Here is a 22,269-nt window from a genome sequence, read left to right as displayed (position 1 = left end):
CGTGCGTGCCGTCACGTGCCGATACACGTTGACGTTCGCCACGCCCACTAGCTGGTACGTAAGATTAACGTCACATAGCAACGGAGGACGCTCCTTGGTGGTTGTCAATTAGGTTGCCAGATCAGATCAGATCAGATCAGATGCATGCAATGGAATATCGCAATGAATCTTTGAGCATCATGCCTGTCACGTTGTGTGGTCACACTGGTCACAGCAATTAAAGGACAAGTCGCGCGAGAGGAATTAGACACATTGAAGGTGAGGATTTTCTTTGACTTGTCCCTTGACCCTAGGTTGAATATATTTGTAGTATCTATATGTTCTTTTTTGAGTGGTGCAACCACTCCTACATCCAGCAACGTCCGTGTACCTAGGTAGGTAGGTAGGTACCTGTATGTGTACCTGTATAAGTGAGCACGGGTATGTTACTTATTTATACCAGTAGGGGGCACCAGAGTACAGAGAAGAAATTGGAACGATACAGAGAAGAAATTGGAACGATACAAATTGGAATGATACAGAGAACCAATAGACGGGAGTTGCACCACTCGGTTCACACTGGTGTGATTTTTTTTTTAATGTTTGACTAATGTAATATGATTGATATATGTGATTACAAATGTGTGTGTTATACACAGTGAGTCACTGAGTTTTGCAGCACAGCTTTAACCCAAGGATTCAAGCAAAAACAATCTGTTCAGAATTATCTTTAAGTCTACAGGCAAACGTTCATCAAAATATAATGTTTATTATAGGCCTAATTGTATAATATACATGTATCTAAGTGTATTATTGTAAATTAAGTAATGCAGATGATAACAATAATCTAGCTATTAAAAGCCTACAATGAAACCAAATGGATCTATAAGGGTCCAAATGGAACTATACAGGTCCATTTGGTTTAATGTTGCTCTCAAGATTTAAAGATCTTTGAGGTCAATTTGGTTACCAACTCTCCGTCATTTAGCTGGGGACTATATGGAACCCCCTCAAGGACCACTGGTGGTCCCTGGACCACTGGGGACCACCTGGAACCCCGACCACTGGGGACCACCTGGAACCCCCTCAAGGACCACTGGTGGTCCCTGGAACACCTGGAACCCCCTCAAGGACGGGTCCATTTGTACACTCTCAGAGTTAAATGAACAGTGGTTTTACGATATAAATTGGGGTACCAGAGATAGAAATGCCATTAAATCAGGAGTCCGTAGCCTGATGCGTGTGAAACTGGGGGGGTCCTTGAAATTAATGTTTCAGAATCACTGCTGGAGCCGTAAAGAATCCTCCCTTATTCCCCAATAAGGGAGGATTTTTATGTCTCCAGCAGTGATTCCGAAACATTAACACTGGCATATGTTTTCAAATGGGGGGTCCGTGGCCTAATAAATGTTGATTTGGGGGTCCTTGACACGAAACCGTTTGGGAACCACTGATATACGGTATCCGTCTGGACTGCATCATGCATGGAGACCAACCTTTGACTGTTGATGAAGTACATACACTACAATTATTTGAAAACGTTATAGCTACTATAGTTACTCTGTAGATTTTGATTGTTTTTACTATCATGTAATTACATTACCCACATCAGCTGTGGTGTAAACTAAAGTACATTTACTTAACTAGTGGAAGTATTTCCAATTTCCAATACTTTTACTGCATCACTACAGTACATCTCTACTTTATTTGAAAATAAATCAGACTTGTGTGAAGGGAAGGGCGCTCTTATCGTTGTACATCATCATACATGAAATTCCGTGCTCAGACAATCAAATCATCATTATTTCGTACACACAAGCACACAAAGCTGGGCATAGGAGGGGCTAGTGTAGCCTGGTAAACCCCCCCCCCCCCCCCCTAACTAAAGATTAGTTTTTGGCTTTTCTGCCTTTATTGACAGTATCAAGTGAAGATTGACAGGAAGGAGGGAGAGAGAGATGGGGAGGGGCACGCAGCAATGGTCGTCATGAGCGGGACTCGGACACGCTGTAAGGCCTGGACCTGTGCTTACTTGAGTAAAATGTACTTTACTTTATGTTACCGTCCACCCGCTGCCGATAACATATTTTCAAAGAACGATAACACAGATATTCAAGAACAAAATGAGTTAACAAAAATGCACAAAGTGACCAAACGATCTTTATTCCACTGTAGCCTACTGTTATTATCTGCACTTTAATGTTTGTTAAAATACTTCACGTTCCTTCGATCACACTGTTATCCCACACAAATAGTGAGAACGTCAACACCCTGGATATGCTAATAGTATACTCGTCGTTTTCAGTAGCCAAGGACAGAAATGCAGCATGGAAGTAAATTTATGCGTGTTATTGAGTGGCATGTTTTTTTTTATTGATTTTCTGCCTTTTATTGATAGGTTGAAAGTAGACTGACAGGAAATGGGGAGAGAGATGGGGGGGGGGGGGGGGGAGAGACACGCGGCAAGGGCCGTCGGGATCGGGAGTCGAACCCGCGGCACGCCATCAGGCTGGCTCAGCAGCCTAGGTGCCCAGACGGTTGAGCTAACCGTCCGGCCCGAGTGGCATGTTTTAAGTAACATATCAATATATATATATATATATATTATATATATAAAAATACAAATAAAAACATCCGAGATTGCATGTGAAGTACATGCAAACAAAACCAGAAGATCGGCTGGGGAGATACCGCCTCAATATCAACATCAACGAGTGCTCCATGTCTTTCTGGATCAGAAATAAGAGTTTTAAATAGATGAAACAAACAAGACACCTATAAATCATGAACCAAGAAGTAAGAAAGTCTAAAAAATTAAGAAAAAAGAAAAGGACAAATAAAACAATCTACATACACTGAATGTACAATATTGCACTTGAAACATAGTAAATATATACAAGACATAATTTACAATGCAGCACATTGGGTATGATCATATATTAGATTCACTGTTCAAAATGCCATGTGTTATTGCATTATCTGCTAGGTCAAAGCCAGTCGCATCCGATCATCAGCGTCTGTTATAGAAGAACAATGACTCAGCTGAAATGCTAAGCTGTAACACAACGGTGTTCTTCTGTCAATGAACGTGATCACAAAGTGGTGTTAAAGGAGAATAGAGGCTATGCGCGTGAGGTGTGACCAAAATAAAAACTACTTCCTGGCCTTGACGCGTGATTTGGAACCCCACCAAAGCTCCAGGATCCCACCGCCGCTCCAGGATCCAGGACCCGCCTTACCGTTTGTCTGATTGGCTCCCGGGCAGGCATAGTTTTACTGAGATTAGGTTTAGGGTTAGGTAAAAGTTGCAAAAAAGTTGCAAAATAGTTGCAAAAAAGGAGAACTGTCAATCACAGCGACTACTGGCCAATTGCAGCAGGGTTTCCTGGAGCTGTGGTGGGATTCCAAAGCACATGGCCTTGACACATCCAAACAGAATTAAAACGTGGACTCGAGACCAGACTCGACACGAGTCGAGGCCTTGACACTAGTGTAGGCCATAACAGCATTCCGTTAAGCATATGTTACACTTTAGCTAAGGAAAAATAGCAGATCTACAAGCTCATAGTGCGTCACAGAGTGTCACGCTATCAGCTTGTTTTTTGTTTTTTATTGTGAAAATGTGCCGCAAATCTTTGAATATATAGGGTTTTTCAGAATGATTCAGAAAGATTTTTTTTAGAATCGGCCTGAGGTCTAAATGGGATAGTAATAACCGTCCTCTGTTGCAACTTGCAAGCGACTCCAAGATTCTCATTCTGGGATCTCTTATCCAATGTCACTACTAGAACAAACAATAGAAAAACAACACAAAGAGCTATAGGGTTAAGAGTCCAGATTAGGAAAGTCCATTCAGTCCATAAATTGGTGAGCACTTATTGTTCCAAAGTGTAGTAGACGTTTCAATCAAATTTGCACCTCTTCCTTTAGACTTCCGAATCGAGCTGAGCATTTGTGGACCCACAGTGGAATTGGGGCGCCTGTGTGTGTGCGTGCGTGCGTGTGTGCGTGCGTGTGTGTGTGCGTGCGTGCGCATGTGTGTGTGTATTAGTAGTGGAAAGTAACTTAAGTAACTTTGAAGTATTTGTACTTTACTTGAGTATTTCCAACTTCCAATACATTTTACTTCTATTCCACTACATCTCGGATCCAAATATTGTACTTTTACTCCACTACATTTATTTGACACTATATTTTATTTACTAGTTGCTTTGTAGATTTTGAATTATTATTACAAAACATACACCACTTCAGCCATATATACATTTCATTCATGTGAAAATATTCCAGATCTACAAAGCTCACAATCCGTCGCATTGCGACACATTTTGAGCTTTAAGAATTGTTTTTAATGCATTTGAAGACTTGAGATTCTGCAAAACTGAGCACTTTTACTTTGGGTACTTTAAGTACATTTTGATGCCAATACATTTGTACTTTTATAAAAGTACATTTTGAATTCCGGGCCTTTACTCCCTGGAACAACATATTTTCAGATGGGGGTCGGCAGCCAATTATATAGTTTCTGGGGTCCTTGACATGAAATAGTTTGAGAACCACTGTTTCTGAAAACTGTCATGATTTATAAGGCATTTGTAGAATCTGGTCTCAGTCCTAAATGTGTTAAGTAAAACGTGTGAGTACTCTCCCCCCCCCCCCCCCCCCCCCCCCCCCCCCTCCCCACCACTGGTGAGTATGGAGTGTGTGGCCCTTCCCGTCTCCAAGCCATTTCACTCGAGTCCTCCTTCCATATATTATTTCAGTTGTATTTGCAATAGCCATGCCCCGCCGCTAGGTGGTGCCGCCGGCGTCTGTTAAGCAGGACTGGCAGCACCTCTGCTTGTACAGGTCCACGTAGCATAGCTTGAGTTTCTTCACCACAGCACAGTACTGGGTGCTGTCCTCGCATTCACCTGGGTGAGAAAACACAAATCAAGAAGAAGAGAGGGAATCTTATTACAAAGGACAAAAAAAATATGTTTTTTTTTAAAGCACATCCAAAAATGTTATAAATGGTGGACAAAATACTCACATTTCCATTTATCTTTTATTGGCACACACCAAAAGAAGGAACGGTTACGCGTTTCGGCTATGAGCCTTCATCAGGACCCTCTCGAAAATGAGATACTATATCTCAATGGGGTTTAATTCCTACATAAAGAATTCCAATGAACAACATCAGAGCTCTGATGAAGAAATGGAAATGTAAGTTGCCTACTTTGTCCACGATTTATTAAATTGTTGGATGTGCTACCTTCTTGGACTTTTTTTTTTAATTCCTATTTTTTGATGAATACTGGATTTGGCTTTAGCACTCTACTGAAAAGCATTGCTGATGCATGCGCAACCTCTTTTTCTCATTTACCTCAGGGAATATTATCAGAACAATCTGGGAATAAATTATACATTAGACATAGACACTTACATTTCTTCACCAATGTGTTTGTAAAGGTGTCTAGTCAACACATCTCACAAAAAATAGTGGAAAATTAACCGGAACAATGAATGGGTATGTAATGTATGCCTCTGGGACTACAGTTATGCACAGAGGCTATTGTAGAATGAACAAGAATTAAATACATATAGTTTTACTAGCTTGTGACAAGCTAAAACCCTTGAAAAGTACACTGTCATCATAATTCTTGCATCTACTGACAATTTTGTCAACAAATAAAAACTAGACAAGTCATTTATATGCTTGGTTGCAAATCAAATATTTTGCGTCAAAAAACAAGAACAACTCTTACTCCCACAGGTGTTGGCGTTGCAGTGCTGCCAGGTGGCCGGCCGTCTCAGCCATGAGGAGCACTGCTGCTCGGCCAGGGTCCTCTGGCTCCCCCGGTGGACACAGTCCACCCTGCGGGACTGGAAGCCGCTGCCGCATGCCACGGTGCACGGCCGCCACGGGCCTGCGCGCCACGCCACGTCACACTGCTCCGAGAGGCAGGCTCGCACCGACGTCGGCCTATAGGAGGAGGATATGGGCAAATAAAATCCTACTATAAATGCGCCACGTCTCTGTCTGCGTGTGTGTGTGTACATAACTCGAGAACCATTTGCCCCACCGACTTCAAATTCGACACACATGTTCCACACCCCCACAGGGAGTGCAGTGCCAGGTATCGAGTCTGTCGAACCCACGGTTCTCCAGAACCACCACAAAAGGCTCTGGTCAGGCTCTGCCAGTGGGCCTAATGAGCCAAAGTCCCCTCACCTGTGCAATTTCCAGCCTCTGCCTCAGCCAATTGATTGCAATGGCAACCCCACACCTGCAAATTGATTACTTAACTGCTCCACTTTTCACAGTCAGTTTGCACTCTTCACACACAGGCAGACAGACAGATACAGAGATCTCCATGTCGGACACAGACGGACAGTTAAAACGGGTGCTATGACAAGTTGACAACGTGTATTATTAGGTTCCCAAGTTGCATCATTCTCAACCTCAAGTAGGTCGGTGGCCGGCGGGCACGTACAAGTCTAGTAGGCCTAATACAAAACACGAAATGATCGCATAGTGATATTTGTCAGGTGAAAGAAGCGCTGGTTTATTTATTTTTAGTAACTAACGATCCTCTCAATCATATCATTACGTTACGTAACATTGGGTGTCTCTAAAGATTTATGCTACCTGCTTCCTGTTACCTGTTTCCTGGTCATGTGACCTGAGTAACCAATACTTGACAGCAGCGTGTGTGAGGCAGCCAATCAGGACTAGGTCCTCAGTATGATTCATGTATATGTGCATGTCTTCTACATTTCATGAGCTGTTGTTACAATATATATGTTTTAACATTTAGACTGATTTCTTGTATTACAGGACTCTCGCAATAAAACGTACAAAATAGCATTATTGAAACAAGATACAAAATAAAAAACTACCAAAAAAACTACCAAAATGCTTTAAACTGACTGAAAACAAACAAAACTAGAAAATTCGCAATTTAAATAAATTGCAGAGTGTGGTTGCCGCAGTGGCTTACATATGCCCCTCCCACTAATATTGCCAGCCAATTACAATGTCGCGTTACCCCTGTGATCATGCGTAAGATTTAACCCCCAAAATTCATGTTTTTGCGACAAACTGTTAAATTTCTCGCATTTGCGGCACCCCCTATGGATGAAAATGGAATTGCTTTTAGAACCTGGTTGATTGAACCACTCCAGGACATGTGATTCAAATTTGGGATGGATTGGACATTCCGTTCGTGATTTATGGCATTTTTTGTGATATAGGCCCCTCCTACTAACTTCGGAAGACGATTACGGCCGAACGATACGCACTACCAAAATTCAGCAGTTGGTGTTTTAATCGGATAGGTCCAGAGATCATGTGTGCCGATTTCTGTGAGATTTGGACAAAATCTGTAGGAGGAAAAGCAAAAAGTGTGTTTTGGACAAAATTCAAAATGGCGGAAAATCTATCATGGCGGAAATGGGCGTGGCCTATATGGGGAGATGCGTCATGACCCAAGGAATCCAGGGAAAAAAGCATTTTGATTTTACGACCTACGGTTCAAGAGTTATAAGCCAAAAGGTAAAGTGGGCTGTTATAGCGCCACCATGAGGCCGACCTATAAAATTATAATTTTAATTAATTTTAGTGATAATTATGAATTTATCCACCAAGTTTTGTAACTATAGTCCTCACAGTCTCAGAGGAAAAAATACTTGAATGTGATTTTTTGCATTTTCCCATTCATGTCAATGGGGAAATTTAATTCACTAATACATTCATATCAATTAGACAACATTTCTCTTAACAAAATACAAGCACACGATTCCCGATTTTTCCGGTCAATTTGACATATGGCTCAAGTGCGTACAGTCAAAACTGTGGGAGGTATAGAGACTACTCCAGTGAAATAATAATAAAGTGTTACAATTACTAGAGTCTGGTTGCCCTTTGGGCAACCACACTAATAATGAAAAATTGTGTGTGTGTGTGTGTGTGTGTGTGTGTGTGTGTGTGTGTGTGTGTGTGTGTGTGTGTGTGTGTGTGTGTGTGTGTGTGTGTGTGTGTGTGTGTGTGTGTGTGTGTGTGTGTGCGTGCGTGCGTGCGTGTGTGCGTGCGTGCGCGTGTGTGCGTGTGTACATGCGTGCATGACGTGTGTGTGCGCGCGCACGTGCGTGCATGTGTTTCTACCTATTAGTGAGGTCACAGTCTTGCTGTGATGAGCTGTTGGTGTGTTGACAGATGACAGATCTCTTCTGGACGGTGGAGGAGGAGCCTAAACACCTCCCTGAACACTGACAAAAAAAACCCACACATTTTCATTAGCCCTTCGCTAAGCCCCACCAACTTCGCTAAGCCCCACCCACTCTGCATGGCAAGCTGTCCTTCTCACCCATTGAGATGCATGTTAAAGGTCGACTTTAGCTTTTTTCACCCAAGGTTCATGTTTTAGGTTGATATTTAGAGAAAGTAAAAGATGAGTGTTCGTTTTAGCGATTTAAGATATGTTTTACAGGTGGTGGGGGGCATTCTAACATGGGGCTAAATAGGTATTTTTTTACACTATTTTATAGCGATTTATTTTTGTATTATTTACTATAGTCCTACTAGACCCCAGGAAATTACATCTGGCCACAAAAGATCACAGGATCTACAGAATGTGAATGTTGAGCCATACAACACAGTATGGCATCCCCCTATACTATAGTACCCCCTTCACATTCAGTAGATCCTGTGATCTTTTCAGAGTGATGCAAGCATATATTACCTTCCCCCAGGGACTGGTGACCCAGGCAGGACAGCTATCGGACGCGCACTGCTGCCTCTCCGCTGGCCGCCGTGTGGTCCTCTCGCAGGCAGAGTACGCCAACGTCCTCAGCACTCCGCCTGCTTCGAGCTGTTGGCAGGAAACCCGCCGCTGCCTCCCGCCGGAACCGCAGGTGGCGGAGCACTGGGACCACGCGGACACCGTCCAACTGGCACACAGCGGGGCGAGAAACAAACCAACGGTGGATTAACACCGTCCAACTGGCACACAGCGGGAGGAGAAACAAACCAACGCTGGATTAACACCGTCCAACTGGCACACAGCGGGAGGAGAAACAAACCAACGCTGGATTAACACGTCCAACTGGCACACAGCGGGGAGAGAAACAAACCAACACTGGATTAACACCGTCCAACTGGCACACAGCGGGGAGAGAAACAAACCAACACTGGATTAACACCGTCCAACTGGCACACAGCGGGAGGAGAAACAAACCAACACTGGATTAACACCGTCCAACTGGCACACAGCGGGAGGAGAAACAAACCAACACTGGATTAACACCGTCCAACTGGCACACAGCGGGGAGAGAAACAAACCAACACTGGATTAACACCGTCCAACTGGCACACAGCGGGGAGAAACAAACAAACACTGGATTAACACCGTCCAACTGGCACACAGCGGGAGAAGAAACAAACCAACACTGGATTAACACCGTCCAACTGGCACACAGCGGGGAGAGAAACAAACCAACACTGGATTAACACCGTCCAACTGGCACACAGCGGGAGGAGAAACAAACCAACCCTGGATTATAGGACAGTGGTTCTCAACCCGTGGGTCGCGACCCCTCAGGGGGGTCACCACATTATTTTGGGGGGTCCCCAAATTAAAAATTGTTTACATAGTACGTGGTGCATGCATAAACTTTCCTTAATGATTATATTTGGTTTCAGTATTAATTGATGATATATTTTCTCTATTATTAAGGTTATTTTTGCAGTCAGTTTGTATTGGTGGTGGGGAGGGGGCAAATTGGTGGCCAAAGCATTTCCGGGGGTCCCCAGCCAAAAACGTTGAGAACCCCTGGATTAAGAGAATGGTTCCCAAAGGGGGTCCGGGGACCCCACTAGTCCCGACCCCACTAGTCCCCACTATAGTCACTAGTTCCAGGGGGTCCCCAGCTAAATGATAGTTTGGAACCACATGGACCCTTATGGGCAGATGGTGACACATGGTACCTGGGGGGACATGGTACCTGGGGGGACAGTCGTGCAGGTTGCAGCCCACGGGGACAGACACAGGCCTGGGCAGATGGTGACACATGGTACCTGGGGGGACATGGTACCTGGGGGGACAGTCGTGCAGGTTGCAGCCCACGGGGACAGACACAGGCCTGGGCAGATGGTGACACATGGTAGCTGGGGGGACATGGTACCTGGGGGGACAGTCTTGCAGGTTGCAGCCCACGGGGACAGACACAGGCCTGGGCAGATGGTGACACATGGTAGCTGGGGGGACATGGTACCTGGGGGGACAGTCTTGCAGGTTGCAGCCCACGGGGACAGACACAGGCCTGGGCAGATGGTGACACATGGTGGGCAGGACTTCACGTCCCTCAGGGTCCGTGCAGACGTTCCTTCGGACGCGTGTCCCTTTGTCTCCACAGGGGGCGCTGCAGGCGGTCCAGTCCCCCAAGCGCCACGCAGACTCTGTGGAAACAAACACATTCGTGAGGAAAGTATACGAAAAGCTTTTCTTTCTTTCTTTCTTTCTTTCTTTCTTTCTTTCTTTCATTACATTTAGATTCAGGACAGTCAATGTGAGAACGGGCAGGTATTTAGCAAGGGGCAGGTATTTAGGATTTTGAACACCTTACATGGATGTACTAAACATTCTGAACACCTTAAATGGATGCAGCACTTGCCATAGTACTTGCCCAAGCCTCGAAGACCTTACAGGCGTATGCAAAGGCTCAACTTATATAATTTAGATAGCATTTTATGTAGACATAGCACTTTATAGTGATACGAATAGTTTCATTATAGATATTACACTTTTAGATGGATTTAGGATGGATGTTAGATTCTTAGCTCATGTATGATTCCTGATGACAATTGTGTATGTATTTTGTATGTATTGTGTATGCATGTGTTGTTCTTGCTTACTGTAAATTGCTCCAGATTAAATGCCTAAATTGTAACTGTAAATTGTAGATTGATGTACTAAACATTCTGAGCACTCATAAGATCCTTAGGTTCATCCAAATAACATTATTAAAAATAGAGTATTAGATAAATTGTGGATCATGGTAAATTCAGGGGTTGAAAGTAGGAGTAAAGTTAAAAACCTAAATGAAACAAATTTTAATTAGTATGTAATGTGTCAAACTAGTTTTTTTTTTCGTGATTCTGAATAAAAAAACACTCATTGGGCTAAAAACGGCCAAATGTGCCCAAATGTGATGAGGTCAGCACATTTGGGACAGTGGCTGTGGCCTAATTTAGCCCAAATTTCAACCTCTGAATTTACCATGACCCACAATTTATATAATACTATAATACAAAACCTGGAATGATTACTTTTGCAATTTATTTTGGGTCACGCCCCTTTTTTAGCTTAGATTGACTGGCCTAATACAGGCATCAAGCATTGTGAACATAGCAGGCAACCTGTATGCTCACCTTCAGTGTAATATTGTGAACATAGCAGCAGTTGTTTTCGTCTACTAAAATTAAGACGAAAAATGTTCGTCGACTACCCTTTTTCACTGACAAAAATTCAATGGAAACTACATGAAAACTAATAAGCTACGATGACTAAAACTAAGACTAAATATATTGACAATTTCAACAAATAAAAACTAGACTAAAATGTTAGGAAGGGACTAGTGGACAAGAGATCCAGTATAAGTCATTTTACACTTTGTTGCATGCTGAAAATAGCAGATGCACTGCGACGTGTTGTGTGCTTGTAGATCTGCTATTTTCAGCAAGTGTAAAATCAGTCATTACGACGGCATCAAGGCCCGCCAAAACACATTTTAGTCGACTAAATCAGCCGTAGATTTAGTCGACTAAATTCTTATATTTAGTCAACTAAAACTAGACTAACACTAATACATTCCTGGTGAATAAATGTGACTAAAACTAAAAGGAAAACTTTTCAAAAGACTAAAATAATAAAAGAAACTAAAATCGCTGCCAAAAACAGCACTGCATAGCAGGCATATAGAGGTATATGCTCACCTTCAGTGTAAACATTGTGAACATAGCAAGGTTATTATAGTTAACTATAACTAACGAAAAAACGAAAACTAGAATTAAAAAAACATTTTAGTTAACTGAAACTAAACTGAAACTAAAATAAATTAAAAAACGATAACTAAACTAAAACTGTATTGTGTGTTCACAAAACTAACTAAAACGAACTGAAATGATAGACAAAATGGCATTCGTTATCGTTTTTTTAACAATATTTATATGCCTTACGGACATTTAGAATATAAACCTTTTAAATTAATTCGGTACTTTTCCTTATTTCCCGAGCCGTTTTTACGGCACTTTTCAGCACCGTAAGGCAGCAAAAACTAAAACTAAACTAAAACTAAACTAAAACTAAACTAAAACTAAGCATTTTCACAAAATAAAAACTAAACTAAAACTAGCAAACCCGCTCTAAAAACTAACTAAAACTAACTGAATTCGAAAAAAATATGTCAAAACTAACTAAAACTAAACTATAATGAAAAAACCAAAACTATTATAACCTTGGAACATAGCAGGCATATACAGGTATATGCTCACCTTGGGCCTGATTCTTCAACGTGTTTCCGCTGATATATTGCCGTGACGCTGGCGGAAAGGCATTTACGTGGATTTCCCACATTAATTTGGAATTCATGGAAATGGCCGTGAACTTGACGCTGTCTTTGGTTCGTCGGAAACTCCGCTAAATCCTCCGCCACCTCTTTAGGTGGCGGAGAAATTTGCGGAAGCATACACTTGCATATAGATTTATTCTTCATGCTTCATGCTTCATGCTGAATCAATAAATAGTCCCCAAATCTCAGATAAAATATGTAGGCATGTGCCCCCAACATATTGGTCGATCAGCACATAAAAAAACGATATATATATATATATATATATATATATATATATATATATATATAAAAGCAGAGTGCACTTGTATGCCTAATGCATGCATTCTAGAGGCAAGTTAGCCTATAGAGTCCCATAAGGAAACTGCCCCTGCAAGCCCCGACACCTTTTATTTTATTTATTAGGATATTTCTATAGCATGCCATGCGCGATTGCGCTGCTCACTGGACAGCCTTCTCTATAGGCTACTCGCAGTGCAACGCGTTGTGAGCTTGTAGATCGGCTCTCGCGGACTGCATGTTAAAAAACAAACTCACAATTATAATAAGAACATAGGCCTACACTTATCTGCATTTTGCACTGTACGAATCTAACGTTGTTTCGGTGTGTGTGTGTGTGTGTGTGTGTGTGTGGGGGGGGGGGGGGGGGGGGGCAGACAGCAGCGTGCTGCCGATCCGATTCACATTGGAAAATGAATAGGGCTAATTAGCCCTATATAAAAAATAGAAGACCACATTTATAGCCTAATGAATGCAGCGTGTTTGAAAGTCGGCCAGTCATATCAGTTTTAAACCAGCTCACCTTCACTCGTGAACATGACGGACAGACAGACAGAATTTATAATAATGTATATTGATATTGATCACATGGATGCCACACACAGAATAGTTTAACTCATTGGATAAACTCACTGGATTATAATTTCTTCAGACAAGAGGATACCAGGCCTACGAGGTAGGCCTATAATATATTTACTTATGAATGTATGGGGCTATGGGCTACTGTTCTTTATCGCGCAACAGTGTCGAGGGCCCATGCAGCCCCCCTCCCTCTCTCGTCTCTCTCTCTCTCTCGCTCTCTCTGAAAAGACGACTTTTGCATTGACATATCCGATCGGATATGTTTTACCTCTGCATAGGTGTGAGAGAGCACCCGCCTTGGTCCCGAACTTAATTAAATAAATTATAATTATATTGCTTCAGCGGAGCACGCACCGTTGCAAGCTTCGATAGCAGTGACCGCGGCTGTGATCTCAGACAAACTGCTGTCTGCTGAGTCATGCTTGAAGCCTTTTATGGTATGAAATTGGGCGTGGATCAATGCAGATGAGGTTGTCGGGTGCTTTTCCGATCACTTTGCACCCGCTGCATTCAGTATGACATACACCTGCGATACACCTGCGCACCTGTGGTACACACCACTCTCTGAATAACACGTCATCTCAACGTAGCTTGATCGGACGGATAAATACGATATCTGTTTCCGCCACCGTTACACTCTGGCGCATTTCGTTTTTGAAGAATCAGGACCCTTCAGTGTAAATATTGTGAACATAGCAGTTACATACAGGTATATGCTCACCTTCAGTGTGAACATAGTAGGCATATACAGGTATATGCTCACCTTGGTCCTGATTCTTCAAAAACGAAATGCGCCAGAGTGTAACGGTGACGGAAACAGATATCGTATTTATCCGTCCGATCAAGCTACGTTGAGATGACGTGTTATTCAGAGAGTGGTGTGTACCACAGGTGCGCTGGCGTATCGCAGGTGTATGTCATACTGAAAGCAGCGGGTGCAAAGTGATCGGAAAAGCAACCGACAACCTCATCTGCATTGATCCACGCCCCATATCGACCATAAAAGGCTTCAAGCATGACTCAGCAGACAGCAGTTTGTCTGAGATCACAGCCGCGGTCACTGCTATATCCAAGCTTACAACAGTGCGTGCTCCGCTGAAGCAATATAATTATAATTTATTTAATTAAGTTCGGGACCAAGGCGGGTGCTCACTCACACCTTTGCAGAGGTAAAACATATCCGATATTTTTGTCAATGCAAAAGTCGTCTTTTCAGAGAGAGCGAGAGAGAGAGAGAGACGAGAGAGGGAGGGGGGCTGCATGGGCCCTCGACACTGTTGCGCGATAAAGAACAGTAGCCCATACATTCATAAGTAAATATATTATAGGCCTGGGATCCTCTTGTCTGAAGAAATTATAATCCAGTGAGTTAAACTATTCTGTGTGTGGCATCCATGTGATCAATATATCAATATACATTATTATAAATTCTGTCTGTCTGTCCGTCATGTTCACGAGTGGAGGCGAGCTGCATGGTTTAAAACTGATATGACTGGCCGACTTTCAAACACGCTGCATTCATTAGGCTATAAATGTGGTCTTCTATTTTTTATATAGGGCTAATTAGCCCTATTCATTTTCCAATGTGAATCGGATCGGCAGCACGCTGCTGTCTGCCCCCCGCCACACACACACACACACACACACACACACACACACACACACACACACACACACACACACACACACACACACACACACACGCCTACTGCAGGCATTACTGTCTACACTAAACTATGTTGGATTCGTACAGTGCAGAATGCAGATAAGCCTATGTTCTTATTATAACTGTGAATTTGTTTTTTAACATGCAGCGCGAGTCCGCGAGATCCGATCTACAAGCTCACAACCGTTGCACTTCCGAGTAGAAGGCTGCCAGTGAGCTGCAGCCCCAATCGCGCATGATATAAATATCCTAATAAATAAATAGAAATGTGTCGTGCTTGCGGGGCAGTTTCTGTATGGGACTCTATAGGCTAACTTGCCTATAATGCATGCATTTAGGCATACAAGTGCACTCGGCTTTTATATATATATATATATATATATATATATATATATATATATATATATATATATCGTTTTTTTATGTGCTGATCGACCAATATGTTGGGGACACATGCCTACATATTTTATCTGAGATTTGGGGACTATTTATTGATTCAGCATGAAGACTAAAGCCTTCTGAATAAATCTATATGCAAGTGTATGCTTCCGAAAATTTCTCCGCCACCTAAAGAGGTGGCGGAGGATTTAGCGGAATTTCCGACCAACCAAAGACAGCGTCAAGTTCACGGCCATTTTCATGAATTCCAAATTAATGTGGGAAATCCACGTAAATGCCTTTCCGCTAGCGTCACGTCAATATATAAGCGGAAGCGCGTTGAAGAATCAGGCCCCTTCAGTGTAAACATTGTGAACATAGCAGGCATATACAGGTATATGCTCACCTTGGTCCTGATTCTTCAAAAACGAAATGCGCCAGAGTGTAACGGTGACGGAAACAGATATCGTATTTATCCGTCCGATCAAGCTACGTTGAGATGACGTGTTATTCAGAGAGTGGTGTGTACCACAGGTGCGCTGGCGTATCGCAGGTGTATGTCATACTGAAAGCAGCGGGTGCAAAGTGATCGGAAAAGCAACCGACAACCTCATCTGCATTGATCCACGCCCCATATCGTACCATAAAAGGCTTCAAGCATGACTCAGCAGACAGCAGTTTGTCTGAGATCACAGCCGCGGTCACTGCTATATCCAAGCTTACAATGGTGCGTGCTCCGCTGAAGCAATATAATTATAATTTATTTAATTAAGTTCGGGACCAAGGCGGGTGTTCACTCACACCTTTGCAGAGGTAAAACATATCCGATATTTAAAATCGGATATGTCAATGCAAAAGTCGTATTTTCAGAGAGAGCGAGAGAGAGAGAGAGACGAGAGAGGGAGGGGGGCTGCATGGGCCCTCGACACTGTTGCGCGATAAAGAACAGTAGCCCATACATTCATAAGTAAATATATTATAGGTCTACCTCGTAGGCCTGGGATCCTCTTGTCTGAAGAAATTATAATCCAGTGAGTTTATCCAGTGAGTTAAACTATTCTGTGTGTGGCATCCATATGTGATCAATATAAATATACATTATTATAAATTCTGTCTGTGTGTCCGTCATGTTCACGAGTGGAGGTGAGCTGGTTTAAAACTGATATGACTGGCCGACTTTCAAACACGCTGCATTCATTAGGCTAATATTGGTCTTCTATTTTTTTATATAGGGCTAATTAGCCCTATTCATTTTCCAATGTGAATCGGATCGGCAGTACGCTGCTGTCTGCCCTCCGCCACACACACACACACACACACACACACACACACACACACACACACACACGCACCCCCCCCCCCCCCCCCCACACACACACACACACACACACACCGACAGTCTCCGTAACAAAACAATTTCATTAGGCCTGCCGCCGCCTTGCAGGCATTACTGTCTACACTAAACTATGTTGGATTCGTACAGTGCAGAATGCAGATAAGCCTATGTTCTTATTATAACTGTGAATTTGTTTTTTAACATGCAGCGCGAGTCCGCGAGATCCGATCTACAAGCTCACAACCGTTGCACTTCGAGTAGAAGGCTGCCGAGTGAGCATCCCCAATCGCGCATGATATAAATATCCTAATAAATAAATAAAAAGTTGTCGGCTTGCGGGGCAGTTTCTGTATATGGGACTCTATAGGCTAACTTGCCTATAATGCATGCATTTAGGCATACAAGTGCACTCGGCTTTTATATATATATATATATATATATCGTTTTTTGTGCTGATTTTTTGTGCTGATCGACCAATATGTTGGGGGCACATGCCTACATATTTTATCTGAGATTTGGGGACTATTTATTGATTCAGCATGAAGACTAAAGCCTTCTGAATAAATCTATATGCAAGTGTATGCTTCCGCAAATTTCTCCGCCACCTAAAGAGGTGGCGGAGGATTTAGCGGAGTTACCGACGAACCAAAGTCAGCGTCAAGTTCACGGCCATTTCCATGAATTCCAAATTAATGTGGGAAATCCACGTAAATGCCTTTCCGCCAGCGTCACGGCAATATATCAGCGGAAACACGTTGAAGAATCAGGCCCCTTCAGTGTAAATATTGTGAACATAGCAGTTACATACAGGTATATGCTCACCTTCAGTGTAAACATTGTGAACATAGTAGGCATATACAGGTATATGCTCACCTTCAGTGTAAACATTGTGAACATAGCAGGCATATACAGGTATATGCTCACCTTCAGTGTAAATATTGTGAACATAGCAGTTACATACAGGTATATGCTCACCTTCAGTGTAAACATTGTGAACATAGCAGGCATATACAGGTATATGCTCACCTTCAGTGTAAACATTGTGAACATAGCAGGCATATACAGGTATATGCTCACCTTGGTCCTGATTCTTCAAAAACGAAATGCGCCAGAGTGTAACGGTGACGGAAACAGATATCGTATTTATCCGTCCGATCAAGCTACGTTGAGATGACGTGTTATTCAGAGAGTGGTGTGTACCACAGGTGCGCTGGCGTATCGCAGGTGTATGTCATACTGAAAGCAGCGGGTGCAAAGTGATCGGAAAAGCAACCGACAACCTCATCTGCATTGATCCACGCCCCATATCGACCATAAAAGGCTTCAAGCATGACTCAGCAGACAGCAGTTTGTCTGAGATCACAGCCGCGGTCACTGCTATATCCAAGCTTACAACAGTGCGTGCTCCGCTGAAGCAATATAATTATAATTTATTTAATTAAGTTCGGGACCAAGGCGGGTGCTCACTCACACCTTTGCAGAGGTAAAACATATCCGATATTTTTGTCAATGCAAAAGTCGTCTTTTCAGAGAGAGCGAGAGAGAGAGAGACGAGAGAGGGAGGGGGGCTGCATGGGCCCTCGACACTGTTGCGCGATAAAGAACAGTAGCCCATACATTCATAAGTAAATATATTATAGGCCTGGGATCCTCTTGTCTGAAGAAATTATAATCCAGTGAGTTAAACTATTCTGTGTGTGGCATCCATGTGATCAATATCAATATACATTATTATAAATTCTGTCTGTCTGTCCGTCATGTTCACGAGTGGAGGCGAGCTGCATGGTTTAAAACTGATATGACTGGCCGACTTTCAAACACGCTGCATTCATTAGGCTATAAATGTGGTCTTCTATTTTTTATATAGGGCTAATTAGCCCTATTCATTTTCCAATGTGAATCGGATCGGCAGCACGCTGCTGTCTGCCCCCCGCCACACACACACACACACACACACACACACACACACACACACACACACACACACACACACACACACACACACACGCCTACTGCAGGCATTACTGTCTACACTAAACTATGTTGGATTCGTACAGTGCAGAATGCAGATAAGCCTATGTTCTTATTATAACTGTGAATTTGTTTTTTAACATGCAGCGCGAGTCCGCGAGATCCGATCTACAAGCTCACAACCGTTGCACTTCCGAGTAGAAGGCTGCCAGTGAGCTGCAGCCCCAATCGCGCATGATATAAATATCCTAATAAATAAATAGAAATGTGTCGTGCTTGCGGGGCAGTTTCTGTATGGGACTCTATAGGCTAACTTGCCTATATAATGCATGCATTTAGGCATACAAGTGCACTCGGCTTTTATATATATATATATATATATATATATATATATATATATATCGTTTTTTTATGTGCTGATCGACCAATATGTTGGGGACACATGCCTACATATTTTATCTGAGATTTGGGGACTATTTATTGATTCAGCATGAAGACTAAAGCCTTCTGAATAAATCTATATGCAAGTGTATGCTTCCGAAAATTTCTCCGCCACCTAAAGAGGTGGCGGAGGATTTAGCGGAATTTCCGACCAACCAAAGACAGCGTCAAGTTCACGGCCATTTTCATGAATTCCAAATTAATGTGGGAAATCCACGTAAATGCCTTTCCGCTAGCGTCACGTCAATATATAAGCGGAAGCGCGTTGAAGAATCAGGCCCCTTCAGTGTAAACATTGTGAACATAGCAGGCATATACAGGTATATGCTCACCTTCAGTGTAAACATTGTGAACATAGCAGGCATATACAGGTATATGCTCACCTTCAGTGTAAACATTGTGAACATATAGCAGGCATATACAGGTATGCTCACCTTCAGTGCGGACGTATATCCAAGCAGACAGCATCAGCACGTCGCCGCTGGCGAACGTGCGACATCGATAGCGACCCGAGAAACTCCCGTGGAGTGTGTTGACCTCCAGGACGCGACCTTTTACCAGCATTCTGTAGCGCAGGCCCCCTGCACCCTCGCTCTGACCACCGTGGCCCTGAACCTGCAGGTCCTTCAGAGTGTGGTTCTGGAAGTCCCAGTGGACTGGCATCCTGTGGTCAGGAACTACTGGACAGCCTGCAGGGAGGGAGGAGAGACACAGGGTGACGTATATACAGGCCTGGGAGGAGAGACACAGGGTGACGTATATACAGGCCTGGGAGGAGAGACACAGGGTGACGTATATATACAGGCCTGGGAGGAGAGACACAGGGTGACGTATATATACAGGCCTGGGAGGAGAGGAGAGGAGAGACACAGGGTGACGTATATACAGGCCTGGGAGGGGAGGAGAGACACAGGGTGACGTATATACAGGCCTGGGAGGGGAGGAGAGACACAGGGTGACGTATATATACAGGCCTGGGAGGAGAGGAGAGGAGAGACACAGGGTGACGTATATATACAGGCCTGGGAGGAGAGGAGAGACACAGGGTGACATATATATACAGGCCTGGGAGGGGAGGAGAGACACAGGGTGACGTATATATACAGGCCTGGGAGGAGAGGAGAGACACAGGGTGACGTATATACAGGCCTGGGAGGGGAGGAGAGACACAGGGTGACGTATATATACAGGCCTGGGAGGGGAGGAGAGACACAGGGTGACGTATATATACAGGCCTGGGAGGGGAGGAGAGACACAGGGTGACGTATATATACAGGCCTGGGAGGAGAGGAGAGACACAGGGTGACGTATATATACAGGCCTGGGAGGGGAGGAGAGACACAGGGTGACGTATATATACAGGCCTGGGAGGGGAGGAGAGACACAGGGTGACGTATATACAGGCCTGGGAGGAGAGGAGAGACACAGGGTGACGTATATACAGGCCTGGGAGGAGAGGAGAGGAGAGACACAGGGTGACGTATATACAGGCCTGGGAGGGGAGGAGAGACACAGGGTGACGTACATACAGGCCTGGGAGGAGAGGAGAGACACAGGGTGACGTACAGGCCTGGGAGGGGAGGAGAGACACAGGGTGACGTACAGGCCTGGGAGGGGAGGAGAGACACAGGGTGACGTATAGGCCTGGGAGGGGAGGAGAGACACAGGGTGACGTACAGGCCTGGGAGGGGAGGAGAGACACAGGGTGACGTACAGGCCTGGGAGGAGAGGAGAGACACAGGATGACGTACAGTATACAGGCCAAGATCTGTGAAGGAAGTCCATGTAGAATTGTTCCCAGAATGAGTGTGATGGACGGACGTCTTGTATGCATGTGTGTGTGTGTGTGTGTGTGTGTGTGTGTGTATGTGTGTGTGTGTGTGTGTGTGTGTGTGTGTGTGTGTGTGTGTGTGTGTGTGTGTGTGTGGGTCTGTTTGGGGTACGAATAGATGCAATACCATGCACTGGGTGACCTAAAGTGGCACTGTTGAGCAGCCTTAAAGAGCCATTCAGCACTATAACTGCAGCCAGCCAGCGGTGTTGTTGATCAGCCCGCACCGCTCAGTTCACAGAGGTGTGATTTTCCTTATTGCCCCATCTTATTGCTGCTTGCAGCTACATTAATGTTCTGATCGTATTGTTCCACTTTTTGCTTGTGTGTGTGCGTGTGCGTGTGCGCGCGTGTGTGTGTGTGTGTGTGTGTGTGTGTGTGTGTACTGATACACACACTAGGGACTTTAAGCAATAACAGTTTTCAGGACGGCTCCGCGAGGTGGAAGTACAGCTGCTATGACGCAATCGCCATAGCAGTCAAAATCATTAAGCAAACAGCTGTCGGCGACGGGTTCCCACCCTTTTTTGGTTCCTATGGTGGTGCGTCTATGCAGCACGTGTGCGTGCGCGTGTGTGTGTGACACTGTGTTCCTGCGTGCATGTTCACTATAATGAATGTTAGCAAACCGTTATGATGATGGCTATCAGTGGCACACCTAATGAGCTACGTAGCTCATGAGGCTACAGTACGTAGCCTCATGAGCTACGTAGCATACTCATACTATGCCGCTAACAAGCCAAAGCTAACAGTTGATCAACTGATGTTGACGAATGTGTGTAGAAGGCAGTGTTGTTTTTGGCAGCAAATTTAGATTTTAGTTTTTTGTCATAGTCTCTTCATTAGTTTTAATTTAGTTTCAGACACATTTTAGTCACCTGGAATTTTAGTGTTAGTCTAGTTAACTAAAATGTATTTTGTTGGGCCTTGATTAGCCTGGCTAATAAGCCATACCGAATAAGCCGTTGGCAAAAAAAAGAATGCCTGACAGTGTTGTGTGATATTAGTCTTTACTTAATAGATATGGGAGGATGTTGCTCTCAAGTGGTTTTCTAATTATCTAGAAGACAGAGAACAATATGTATGTATCAATGGTTGTATATCTGCAAAGTTGAAAATATCAGTGCCACAGGGCTCCATACTTGGTCCTTTATTATTCAGAGCTGCCATGTCTCACCCTTTGAGTGTGACAGTCAC

General features: G+C 43.7%; 1 protein-coding gene across 6 annotated transcripts in view; it reads right to left on the bottom strand.

Moving 5' to 3' along the window:
- Nucleotides 1-4,644: 4,644 nt before the first annotated feature.
- adamtsl3 (ADAMTS-like 3) overlaps nt 4,645-22,269 on the bottom strand; it is a 189,339-nt gene continuing 171,714 nt past the window's right edge. For 5 of the 6 annotated variants that reach the window (XM_083759131.1, XM_083759129.1, XM_083759133.1 and 2 more), the window contains 6 exons: nt 19,676-19,930; nt 10,234-10,417; nt 8,703-8,910; nt 8,126-8,229; nt 5,727-5,944; nt 4,645-4,892 (listed from right to left, as the gene is read on the bottom strand). In XM_083759131.1, coding sequence (XP_083615257.1) covers nt 4,771-4,892; nt 5,727-5,944; nt 8,126-8,229; nt 8,703-8,910; nt 10,234-10,417; nt 19,676-19,930 — 1,091 coding nt within the window. In that variant the 3' untranslated portion in view covers nt 4,645-4,770. Of the gene's footprint in view, nt 4,893-5,726; nt 5,945-8,125; nt 8,230-8,702; nt 8,963-10,233; nt 10,418-19,675; nt 19,931-22,269 lie in introns of those variants that run through there. The other variant, XM_083759134.1, reaches the window with a different exon arrangement.

The sequence above is a fragment of the Protomyctophum parallelum genome, assembly GCF_964188405.1.
Source record: "Protomyctophum parallelum genome assembly, chromosome: 2".
NCBI lineage: Eukaryota > Metazoa > Chordata > Actinopteri > Myctophiformes > Myctophidae > Protomyctophum > Protomyctophum parallelum.
This window is presented reverse-complemented; position numbering and strand designations above follow the sequence as displayed.